Here is a 13,331-nt window from a genome sequence, read left to right on the forward strand (position 1 = left end):
CAGATTCAGAACAATAAAATTTCATATTTTAAAATTCTAAGACAACACCATTTTAGGTACTGCACCTTTGCCAAAAAGCTCTGGTCTTGAGCTCTCAGTCCTTTTAATCATTCTTGGATCTGTTTTTTGGTGAATCTCTTTTCATCATGAGTTTGATCTAGTCCCCAACCTCAAGGGATTTGATCCCCTCCTTTTGTCTCTCCTTCTCTCATTTAAAAAAAAATTATCCTAATTTAAAAAATTATCCATGCCCTTTTTCCCATTTTTTTCATCCAAACATACCTTTACTTCTCTGAATTTGCTTTCACGTTTAAGCCGACAAATTTCTCAACAGGGGCTCCTTTTCGAAACTAATTCCCGATATGGTGCTGTTTTGGAACTTATTCTTGCATGGAATTGTTTTTAACGTAAGCTGCATGGAAATCGCCAGCCCCATTGACGAATTTGGCCTGGCGTGGACACGTGGCACTGGTCTCGCCAATGTCACTTGCGGTTTCAGCATGCATGGGACTCGCCAGTTTGACTGGCGAGTTGTGCTAAGGGAGTCAGGCTAGGGTTGCAGGCGTAACAGGCGTGCAGGGCGTTGCAGGTTACGCTGGGACTAACAGAAGAAGAAGAGTTGCAGGTTGCAGGACCCGCCAGTTAGACTGGCCATTTGGTTGGAGGAAATCGCCAGCTTCAGTAGCGATTTGAACTCCATAAATCCCCCTCCCCCGTAAACGAGCACCCACTTAAACGCAAGAAAGAAAGAAGCAGTTGCTGTTGGAGTTGCTCTTCGTGTTGGAGTGAAGCTTTGCAAGAAGGAGAACGTGTTCTTCCACTTCCAATTTTCAAAGTTGGTAAGTTTGTTTCATTTTATTTTATTTTATTTGTTTAATTGTTTGTATTCTGATAATTAAATTAGTTATTTTAGATATTATAAAATTTGTAGAGTTTTAGGTATAGTAAATTAGTAGTGTACTAGTTTTCTATCTTATCTTAATTTTAGTTTTAAATGGTAAATTAGGTTTACTTTGATAATTTAAGTTTCGTACAATAAGTTTATTTTTAATTATAGTTTTAAATGATATTAGTTATAGTTTTAGTTTGAAAAGATATTAGTTTTAGTTTTAATTTAAAATGATATTAGTTTTGTAAGTTAGGTTTAGTTTTAGTTAAATATATTTAAATTTTCTATGTTAGGTTAGTTATATGATACATTTTATTAATTTTGTATATATATATATATATATATATATTGTATTAATTTTTGTCCATAAATATATATATTATGTTATTTATTTAAATTTCTGTTTACTTAGTTTTAGTTTTAAATGGTAAATTAAGTTTAGTTTGATAATTTAAGTTATTTATGGTAGGTTTAGTTTTAGTTATAGTTTTAAATGATATTAGTTTTGTATGTTAGGTTTAGTTTTACTTAAAAATATTTGAATTTTCTATGCTAGGTTAGTTATATGATACCTTGTATTATATATATATATATATTGTATTAATTATTTGCCGCAAATATATATATTATGTTATTTATTTAAATTTATGCTTGCATGTAATTGAATTTATTTATGAAATATATTTAAATAATGTTTTATATCTTTAAATTATGTTATATATTTAAATTTTGTGGTTGGTGGGTATCTAAAATAGTTTTAGTTTATAGATAGTGTAAGTTATTATTTAAAAATATTTAAATAATAATTGTGTTATTTAAATTTTATATGCTAGTTATATGATACCTTAGTTTGTAGTAATTTTGTATATATATTGTTTTAGTTTTTGGCCAAAAATATATATATTATGTTATTTAATTAAATTTATGTTTGCATGTAATTTAATTTATTTATAAAATATATTTAAATTTTTTTATTTGTATAATATATTTTGTTATTTAAATATATATATTTTGTTATTTATTCAAATTTTAATTATGTGGTATATATATTTAATTAATTTTTTGTAAATGTAGTTAATTTTTTTTCTTTACAAGTAATGTATAAATTTTTCTTTGAATTTATTGTATTATATTTTATTTTGCAGTATCAATGACATCTTCGTCGTCATGTTCATCAAATATACAAATTAAGTCTGACCCGATTGATGGTGATGTATTATGGATGCAACCTAAGCATGTTTCAGAACATGTTTGGAATGGGGAAGAAGACTGAAAATTACACATCAGACGAGTTGTTCCCACGTATCAAGGGAAAGAAGAAATACTAGAGGAAATTATTCCTCTACTTCGACAATCTGGTTTTTATTGGATAATGAAGATGGACTACCTAAAAATAAATGTGTCATTAATTACTGTCTTGATTGAAAGATGGAGGCCCGAAACACATACGTTTTCACATGAGATGCGGAGAGTGTACGATTACTCTTCAAGATGTCTCTGTATTATTAGGTCTGCGTGTTGATGAGGCACCATTAATTGGTCAAACTAATCTTGATTGGGCTGAATTATGTGAAGAATTGTTGGAAGTCAGGTCACAGGAAGGTGAACTTCAAGGCAGTGTGGTTAAATTAAGTTGGCTGGCTCACCATTTTTCACAAATAAATAACCATGACAGTAACGTATAACAACTACAAAGGTTGACCCGTGCATGGATCCTTAGATTCATAGGAGGTGTCCTATTTGTTGACAAAAGCAGCAACAAAGTTTCCCTAAGGTACCTGTAATTTGTACATGACTTTGAACCGTGCAGCACGTATGCATGGGGACCTACCGTGCTTGTTTTTTTATATAGAGAGATGTGCAGCGCCACCGATTACAAAATTAAATCAATCGGAGGTATGTGCATCTTAATCCAAATGTGGGCATGGGAACGATGCACGACTTTGGCTCCAAAGAGGACTCCTCCCGTAATAGAAAATAAACCACTCGAACACATGTTAGTTGTTTAAAAAATAAGATTTCATTTGAAAATAATTAATAATGTAACGCGTTGCCACTGATGATTTCATATTTTTTTGTAGGAGGCTGCGACGTGGAAATCAGCATATTGACAATGATGATCTGATAGTTTTTCGTCGCAAATTGGATATCATGAAACGACATGAGGTAAGAAGATCGTAATGTATTCGTTAAATAATAAATAAAATGTCATGTTTAAGTGAAAATTAACAATTGTGTTATTGTATGCAGTTTCTGTGGGAGCCTTACACAACAACTATTATGTCAGCGTTGCCTCCAATTTGTTTGGTTGGTAGTGTAGCGTGGTGCGCGGTGGTGCCACTCATTTGTTTCCATGTTGTTGAGTGGCACCAACCCGATAGAGTATTGCGACAATTTGGAATGCAACAACCTATTCCCGAGGGTCCTTCACAACCACTGAATATCCATGGTCTAACGCTGAAAGACAAACAAGATGAAAATTGGTTCCAGCTGTTGGCCCCAATGATCAGTCAATGGAACAATCGAGCTGAGTTTAGGTCGACGTTTATTCTCCATAGGAGGGCCTATTGAGTTTTAACTCCGACTACATGGTCTGGTATAGGCAAAAAACGAAGATGTTTGTCAACCCAAAGAATGGAAACACAACTACATTGGTATTTATTTCTTTTTGAATATTTAACTTCAAATTATTTTTTAAAGCATTAGCATTAATTTCCTGACCTTAATAATTGTAGGCTGAAGTTGCAGAGACATTACAGTATATGGTGTCAACACAAGGGAGGAACACATGGACAATTGATGATCTCGTGCCTTATGTAGAGAAGATAACGATTTTATCTGAAGAGTAAGAGAGAATCACTGAGCCTGTGGCACATGGTCCAACATCAGAGCGCGATTTCCACCACAAGTGTTTCACATGCTTCAGTCAAGTGTTGAAACTCGGGGTTTTGGCAGATGAAGGGAGGCTGTTGAAGCGCAAGAATTTTCCCAACAAATGGAGGAGTGTGACCATGGAATGTATTACATGCCACCAACATTTTCTCAGTATCCTTCACAGATGTATCAATATCATTTCGAAGGTTATCATACTGATATGTTTGCAAGCGAACATTCGTTCGGTGGTGTTGCAGAAACACATCTTCATTTTTCATGGCCGACTATGACCCCTTCGTAGCAACATGATGCCCCAATTGCAACACCTAATGCCCTATTAGTTCCGGAATGGAATGTACTCGGAGCAATACATAACATGGGTGACTTATTAGGTGTTGATTTGTGTCACGAGTTTTCTGCTGAGGCTGAGCAAGTAGAAGCGGGGAGACATCTAGGCAGAAGAAATCCTGATCATCAAGCGCGAAAATGGAATCTACCATGTGGCATATCCTCACGTCATCACGGACATCATAATGAATGATTTTGATGTCTCTGTTTAAATTTTTTGTTGTATGTGTGACATTTGAACTTGACACTTAATCTATCGTATCTCATTTATTAAGCCTTACTAATGGATACAGTTTATGTCGCACATCAAACTATAATAATAAATAAAGTTTAAAAATAAAATTAAAGTAGACAAACGAAAATAAGTAATGGTACTAACTAACGATGAACACCAATGTCATATGTGCATTATGATCCAAATACTTCATTGGACTCCTCACTCACTCAACCTGCATTGTTCGGAAGAATTTATTTCAACTTCTAAATGTAATTTTATTTCATTAGATGCATCAGTTTGGACTTTTTCCACCTACCTATTTGCTCAAATTATAAGGTTTAGGATTTATGATTTAGGGTTTAGAGTTTGGGTTTTAAGGTTTAGGATTTGGGGTTTAGGGTTTAGAGTTTGGGGTTTATGGTTTAGTGTTTGGGGTTTAGGGTTTGGGGTTTATGATTTATGGGTTAAGGTTTAGGGTTTTCTGCATAGGGCTTAGGGTTAAACTACAGAAGCCATTAAGAGACTACTACATTCCAAAATAAGTAATGTTAAAAAAATAACTAAACTACACAAACCAAAATAAGTAATGTTTGTAACTAACGATTTCATTGAAGACCACAAAGTAAATACATTCAAGACAACTTAAACCAATACAAGTCACTCGTGTAGCATACATAAATCAATTAAATGAACAACTCCGACGGTCAGATTGCATTGGACATCGACGCCTGTTGTGCTCTTCTGCTCCACATCTACTACATTTTTGTCGGTGCTCAGATGGTTCGAGCCAATCCATCTCATTCCTTATCCTTGGTTATTTTGGCCGACCTTTTGCACAAATTGTAGTTGGGTCAGGGATAAGTGTCCATGCGTCATCAGAAGGAGGAATAGCCGCTTCATTCTCAAGAGGCCACCATTGTGCGGAGTAAGCCTTTAAGATGTGCTCATTTGTATAAACAACATCTATATATTGATAGTAGTTCATGCTCACGTAACCACATGCTGCAATAATGTGTGAACATGGATAGTGAAGCGCAGAATACCTTCTGCATTGACAATGATGACCATTCAAGTTAACTGTCCACTTTTGTCCGCCACGTTGCGTTATAGGGTTGAAGGTCTCCTTTACTTCAAACCTTATGGAGTGGATATCATACACGCGAACGATGTGCGAACAAGCTTGTTCTTGATTTTTTCTAAGTTCTTTAACAAGCTTAGAACAATATACTTGTCCTTCATTTAACTGTCTTTGGGCTTGGCGGCCACGATCAACAAAGTACTTTCGAAACCTACTGTATGTTGATTTGACCAACGCTGTTATGGGTATGTTGCGACAATCCTTCAAAACCTTATTGATACATTCTGAGAGGTTGGTTTTCATGTGGCCATATCGACGTCCTTCTATATCATTAGTCATCGTCCATTTTTCCTTTGAAATGTGATCAATCCATGTTGCTATGGCTGGACTCAGTTGACGAAAATTTTCTAAATTTTGATAAAAAAATGTGCTTGCAAAAAGTGTAGCCTACATAAAATTAGTTAGGAACAATAATTTTAAGTATATATGAAACTTAAATTAACGTGACCATGATAAATGAAATCTTACCCAATTTCTTCAACATTTCTTTTTGTTTGGCATTATTGAATTTGCGATTGAAATTGCTTGCTATGTGTCGGACGCAGTAAACATGATAACCATGGGGAGGTTGTCAACCAAGTGCTTCGTTAGCCACATCAGACTTTATACTCGCGTGACGATCAGATAGGAGAAAAATACCATTTTTATCTGTGACGTGTTCACGCAAGTGTGCCAAAAACCATGACCATACTCTCAACGTCTCACCTTCGACCACGGCGAATGCTAAAGGAAGGACACCACCATTTCCATCTTGTGATGTGACCATTAAGAGGGTCCCATGGTATTTGTCGTACAAATGTGTGCCGTCAACTTGTATGATTGGCTTACAATACTTGAAAGCCTCTTTACATTGACCAAAAGTCAAAAACACTCTATGAAACTGACGGTGTTTGCGACTAACTGTATTCCCAATAATAAAATCATCATGTAGTATTTGAAAATATGATCCAGGAGAATGATTTTGCATGTGTGTTAACCACGACGATAGTTTTGCATATGACTCTTCCCAATCGCCATATTCTATTGCAATGGCTTTTTGTTTCGCCAACCAAGCTTTTTTGTACGACACCTTGTAAGCAAATTCACTGTTAATCCTCTCTTGAATCAAAGAAAATTTTATTGATGGATCTTCTCTGATCATGCCTGTCAACAAAATAACAAAATTTAAATGACAATTAACGCAAAAGTGGCATAATATGAACATCAAATACGTACCTACTACACAAGTGACATTAAATCTGAATCAAGCTTCTCGTAATCTTGTGTCATGGTCATATTGAGACATGTGTGTGGTCCACCCCATTGGCAATTTCCCTTTACTGAAAAAAGCACGTCTGCCAAGCTTGCCAACGCCTGAAGCCTACCCTCCCAGAACTCGCCGGTTTGGCTGGCAACTCCCATGCATGACAAAATCGTCAATGGGACTAACGAGTCCAGTACGGCACAACAAACTTGCCAATGGAACTGACGGTTTGTTTTGTGCATGCATGCATTTACGTCGAAAACAGACCCATGCAGAAAATACTTACAAACCAATCCCATTTTGAGAAATTATTTGTAAAAGTGCCCCAAAGTGGACAATTTGCCTGTTTAAGCCACCCTTCCTTTGTTTTATTTTATTTTTATTCAATCCCTTCCTTTCATTATGTCTTTTAGACCTGGTTTACCGGAAAAAAAAATCAAAAAGTTGTACGATATTTCATGCCAGTGTTCTTCCCTTCTCACTGTTCTTTTTCTTTTCTTTTTACACATATACATGGGAAATAATTTCTCACCGTTCTAAAAGCGAAAAACATAGCCCTTTCCACGTGATCTATCAAATTTGAACTAAATTCGTACAGATCACTACTCAATTTTAATGATTGATCAACAAAAAAAAAAATCAAATTAATCCTAACGCATCTATTAACACCCCAGTTTCTCATCATCCAAGTAAGAAAAACATGATGTGCATCCCAAAGACTCTTTTAGAGTTTAGATTTGCCAGCAAGAAAAAATAAACAAAGGTTATTTTATTAACAATAAAATCAATATAGCATGTTGTTTGCACGAAAATTGCGTAAAAATGTGAAACTATCAACACGGCATTAAGCAGCTTTAGATATAACGCCAGAATAAACACTAATTTTTTTAATGGACCGCTACACCAAACATGGTATGTTTTTATATACACCGTCTAGATTCCAAGTCCTTTAGCCACACATTCAAGATGAAAGCAATATTGGTACAAACTTTGGCACTTGTGACACTTCTCGAGTTGTTGGTTTTGATCCCAATTGAGGGAAAATCAACACCAAAGACATTGCACCAAAATGGTACTACTAGAGTCCCATCATCACCAATTTCACCATGGGTGAAGAATGTGGTGAAAGCAAGATCATCAGGGTGCCGTGGTAGGTCATGGGTGTGCAACCAAGGAGAATTTCCACCAAGGAGCTTGTGCTGTAGGAACCGTTGTGTGAATGTGACTTCTGATAGGAACAATTGTGGGTTGTGTGGGATTAGGTGCCCCTTCAATTGGAAGTGTTGTGGAGGCTTATGCAGGAACATAAACTTGAGCATTTTCAACTGTGGCAAGTGTGGACATAGATGTCCCTTTGGGACATTGTGCTTCTTTGGGACATGCGGGTATGCATAGGGACATGCTTCATTGATTCCTTCTTAATTAACTAAGTCACCAAAGCAACCGCAACCACCGAGCATTCATTTTAGTGGCACTCCAGTTTCTCATCATCCACATGAAAGTAGAAGGAACAAAATTAATTGATTATTAATCTTGATTTATTTGAGTCCAAATTTTTGTAATAGTGTCATTATTAATGTTATTATAAAAACATTGTTGTTTGGTCATATTTGATCTACATATGGGAGCAAATTACGAGGCCGCTTCTTTACTATTTTGTTATGTATGAGAAATTATTGTGTAGACGTACACCTATTATCTTATTTTTACACACAATTAATAAAAAAAATTGAAAAGTGTTAAAATATAAAGAAAAAATGTTCTGAATTTATTAACTTTTAATTTTCTTTGATAAAGATTTGATCTTTTCTTTGATAAAGATTTGATCTTATAAAGATGTGTTACATTTATAGAAATAAAATAGAATACTTAACCAACTAACTAAACCAAAATTTTTATAAATAATTTTCTATGTATTTTTAATAATTTATAATATATAAATAATTTTTTCGCTGCAGATAGATAAATAATTTAAACAGATTAGTATTTATATGTTTTAAAATCTATTTATATATTCATTTAAAATACATATAAAATATATTAAAAAAACATAAAATTTATTAATAACATTTTATTCGTTATTAATGAAATTATTAAAATTATTCAACGGGATATTTCTCCAAGGCTTAACCTTCCCACTTTCCGTGTGTTTGGCTCACTCTCACCGCCACAATCAGTAGCGAGAAATTTACTGTTCAATTCTGTACCCTTTTGCCGATGCCATCGAATGCTCCACTCTCTCTTCACTCTCCGCCGCCACCGTCACCGCCTTTGTTCTTCTCTCTCTAACATCCCCACCGCCCAAAACCACAACATTAACCTTCTCGACAACAATGCCTCTCTCAAACCCCACTTATTGGAGCTCTCCCTCGCGATCCCCGAAACCACTCGCACGTGCTGGAGGCTCCCCGCGCTGGGCCCCTCGCACGTGCTGCAACTCCTGCTGGCTCTCGAGTCCCACAGCGTCACTGTCGAAAAGGTTCGATCTTTGTGGGAAATTTTCAAATGGGGTGCTCACAAAAACGTGGCTTTGAATTCCAAGCACCCTTCACAGTCCCTTGAAACCATGACCTCGCTTCTCGTGCAAGTGGGGTTGTTTGAAGAAGCCGAGGACTTGCTCTTCGCGTTGGAAAGTAATGAGATTTTTTATGATCTCGTTAAAGGGTATGTTGCTGCGAGAGATTGGGAAAAAGGTGTTTTTGTGTATGATGTTATGAAGGGTCGAGGGAAGGTTCCTTCGAAGGATTGTTATGGTGTTTTGATTGATCTCTTGGTGAAGGTGAAGAGGACGGGTCTTGCATCTAGGGTGGCTTTTGATTTGGTGGATTTGGGAGTACCGTTGAGTGGTGATGAAGTGAAGGCGTTGGAGAAGGTTATGGTGCAGCTTTGCGTTGATGGGAAGATTCAGGAAGCAAGGAACATGGTGAAGAAGGTGTTGGTTCTTAATTCTGAGGTTAGTAGTTTGGTTTTTGATGAGATTGCGTTTGGATATTGTGAGAAGAGGGACTTTAAAGATTTGCTTAGTTTCTTTGTTGAGGTGAAGTGTGCCCCTAGTGTGATGGCTGCTAATAGAGTTGTGAATTCGTTGTGTAGCAGTTATGGCGTAGAAAGGGCCGGGTTGTTTCTGCAAGAGCTAGAGAGTTTAGGTTTTAGTCCTGATGAAGTAACCTATGGGATATTGATTGGTTGGAGTTGTCGCGAAGGGAAGATGAGAAATGCATTGAGTTGTTTGTCAGTTATGCTATCGAAAAGCTTTGTGCCGCATGTGTATACTTATAATGCTCTTATAAGTGGGTTGTTTAAGTTAGGTATGTTGGATCATGCACGGGACATTGTTGATGAGATGATTGAGAGGGGGATACTGCCTGATATTTCGACTTTCAGAGTCCTTATTGCGGGCTATTGTAAGTCTAGGCGGTTTGATGAAGTGAAAAGTTTGATTCATGAGATGGAGAACCGTGGATTGATTAAGCTTGCTTTGATGGAGAATCCGATTTCCAAGGCTTTTCTGATTTTGGGCTTGGGCCCTTTGAGTGTGAAGTTGAAACGAGACAATGATGGGGGACTTTCGAAAACAGAGTTCTTTGATGAGGTTGGAAATGGACTTTATTTGGATACAGATGTTGATGAGTATGACAAACACATTACTTTGGATCTTGAAGAATCCATGGTACCCAACTTCAATTCATTTGTAAGTAAGGAATGTAGCGATGGTAACCTGAAAAATGCATTGGTTTTGGTTGAAGAAATGCTTTGTTGGGGACAAGAATTGCTATTTCCTGAATTTTCAAATTTAGTGAGACAACTTTGTTCATCTCGGTCACAAATCAAGTCAATGACCAAGCTTTTGGAGCAAATGCCAAAGTCTGCACATAAACTTGACCCAGAAACTCTCAATTTGGTTGTACAGGCATACAGCAAGAAAGGCTTACTTTTCAAAGCAAAAATTATACTAGATGGAATGCTTCAAAACGAATTTCATGTCAAGAATGAGACATATACTGCCATATTAATGCCTTTATGTAAGAAAGGAAACATGAAGGACTTTAGTTATTATTGGGATGTTGCTTGTAGAAATAAATGGTTACCAAGTTTGGAGGACTTTAAATGTCTTCTAGTCCATATCTGCCATTGGAAAATGCTTAAGGAAGCATCACAATTTCTTGAAATCATGCTTTTATCATACCCTTATCTAAAGTCTGATATATGTCATGTATTTCTAGAAGTACTTTCTAGTACAGGTCTTGCTGACACTGCACTTGTAGTTTTAAAACAACTGCAACCTTGTTTCAACTTGGATCATACTGATTATAATCATCTTATAAGGGGTTTATGCAATGAGGGAAAATTTTCTCTAGCCTTTACAGTATTGGATGATATGCTGGATAGATCTTTGGCACCTTGTTTGGATGTTTCAGTCTTGTTAATCCCTCAATTGTGCAAGGCTCATAGATATGACAAAGCTATTGCTTTAAAAGATATCATTTTAAAAGAGCAGCCTTCATTTTCTCATGCTGCAGATTGTGCATTGATATGCGGATTTTGCAATATGGGGAGCACGGGGAAAGCTGACACTCTGTTCCGTGATATGTTGTCTAAAGGGTTAACTCCAGATGATGAACTGTGTAACATAATTATTCAGGGCCATTGCCATGTTAATGACTTGAGGAAAGTGGGGGAGCTACTGGGTTTTGCAATAAGAAAAGATTGGGAGCTATCCCTCACAAGTTACAAGAATTTAGTACGATTGGTTTGTAGGAAAGGTAGAGTCCAGTTCGCACTGAGCTTAAAGAACCTTATGCTTGCACAATGTCCACTTGATGGGCTTATCATATATAACATTCTTATGTTCTATCTTTTGAAAGATGGAAACAGTTTGGATGTTAATAAGATACTAACTGAAATGGAAGAGAAGAAAGTTGTACTTGATGAAGTTGGTCATAATTTTCTTGTATATGGTTTCTTGCAATGTAGAGATTTATCTAGTTCTCTGCATTATCTAACTACCATGATTTCAAAGGGACTTAAACCAAGTAACCGCAGCTTGAGGAAGGTAATAAGCAAGCTGTGTGATGCTGGGAATCTGAAAAAAGCCCTGAAGTTGAGTCAAGAAATGAGATTAAGAGGCTGGATGCATGATTCTTCCATTCAAACATCTATTGTTGAAAGCCTTCTTCTGTGTGGTAATATACAAGGAGCAGAAACCTTTTTGGACAGGATGGGAGAGGAATCTCTAACTCCTGATGATATCAATTATGATTACCTTATCAAGTGTTTTTGCCAGCATGGAAGATTGAACAAGGCAGTTCATCTTATGAACACAATGCTGAAGAAGCATAACATTCCAGTTTCCACCAGTTATGATTTTATCATTCATGGATTCTGTGCACAAAATAAACTGGACATAGCTTTGAATTTTTATTCTGAGATGTTGAGTTGGAATCTCAAACCAAGAATTGATACAGTGGAAATGCTTCTCCATAGATTCTGCCAAGATGGGAAGACAGAACTAGCAGAACAATTCCTTGTGGACATGAGTCATGGAGGTGAAACTCCAACCAGAAAAATGTATTGCACTGTAATTAAGAGTTATCACATGAAAAAGAATCTTAGGAAGGCATCAGAGCTCCTGCAAGCCATGCAGGAAAATGGCTATCAGCCTGACTTTGAAACACATTGGTCTCTCATAAGCAACTTAAACAGTGCCAAAGCAAAGGACACTGATAATGCGAGCAAGGGATTTTTATCAAGACTTCTTTTTAAAAGTGGCTTTCTTCAAAAGAAATGATTCAAAGAAATAGCCCTTGCCAAAGGGGTATTTGTTGGTTGTATTTGTAAGAATGTAAGTACACTGTACATTGGACTTCACTTTTTGGGAAATGATTTTGGACAACAATAGTTATCAACAATCAAGGGATCTGTTAATCACTTTGAGTGTAATAATCCAGTTATAAAGTGACTTTATCCTCTTTCTATATTTGGATTGGGGACTTCATGTCAACATCAAATAGTTTTGGAATAAAATACACACATCCTTAGCTTCTTTGCAGTATGCATTATTTCTATAATTCCTCCTAGAAAATAACATAAAATCTTCGTACCAATATACCATGTTCAGCATTCAGCTGTTTTTTTTTTTAATTTGTTTTGTCTGTGGGAGAGATAATACAACAAAAACAGAAAAACAGACTAACTACTCAAACAGTAAACACTCCCAAGGGGAGAAAATACTCCTCTCTATTTATTGGAATTTTCCACAAGAGAGATATAAACACAATGGACTTGTGGGTCTCATATGCTTACTATAATTTTTCAATAGGAGAGATATAGACACAATGGGCTTGTGACTTACTGAAATATTCAAGTAACCGGAGAGAATCACAACCCCCCATCAGGTCTACAAGCAGCACACTGTGAAGAGCATGTGGCCAGTATGTCTTAGTTTGCACGGGAATATCAGCAACAGCCCCTCTCATTGTTCGCTAAGTGAATTAAACTGGTGTTCAAACACACTCATAATATTGCCTTAGTGGTGGGTATATATTATTTTTGATGCCCATGAGCCAAGCCTATTGAAATTTTGTAATCACTAGTACTTTCAATTGAAAAAAAATGAATATGA

The 13,331-nt window shown here is 36.1% G+C and overlaps 2 protein-coding genes across 2 annotated transcripts; both read left to right on the forward strand.

Moving 5' to 3' along the window:
* The first annotated feature begins 7,675 nt into the window (after nt 1–7,675).
* LOC114396880 (stigma-specific STIG1-like protein 4) lies at nt 7,676–8,104 on the forward strand. Its single transcript, XM_028359055.1, has one exon. The coding sequence runs from the start codon at nt 7,676–7,678 to the stop codon at nt 8,102–8,104; it is 429 nt and encodes a 142-aa protein (XP_028214856.1).
* A 741-nt stretch (nt 8,105–8,845) lies between these two features.
* On the forward strand, nt 8,846–12,755 carry LOC114395116 (pentatricopeptide repeat-containing protein At5g15280, mitochondrial). The gene has a single exon (XM_028356822.1). It carries the CDS (start codon nt 8,937–8,939, stop codon nt 12,495–12,497), a length of 3,561 nt encoding a protein of 1,186 aa, XP_028212623.1. The 5' UTR covers nt 8,846–8,936; the 3' UTR covers nt 12,498–12,755.
* The last annotated feature ends 576 nt before the right edge of the window (nt 12,756–13,331 follow it).

The sequence above is a fragment of the Glycine soja genome, chromosome 18 (assembly GCF_004193775.1).
Source record: "Glycine soja cultivar W05 chromosome 18, ASM419377v2, whole genome shotgun sequence".
NCBI lineage: Eukaryota > Viridiplantae > Streptophyta > Magnoliopsida > Fabales > Fabaceae > Glycine > Glycine soja.

Bases quoted from the DNA above. Each gene is read 5' to 3' on its own strand.
- LOC114396880 (XM_028359055.1), top strand. From the start codon at position 7,676: ATGAAAGCAATATTGGTACAAACTTTGGCACTTGTGACACTTCTCGAG.
- LOC114395116 (XM_028356822.1), top strand. From the start codon at position 8,937: ATGCTCCACTCTCTCTTCACTCTCCGCCGCCACCGTCACCGCCTTTGT.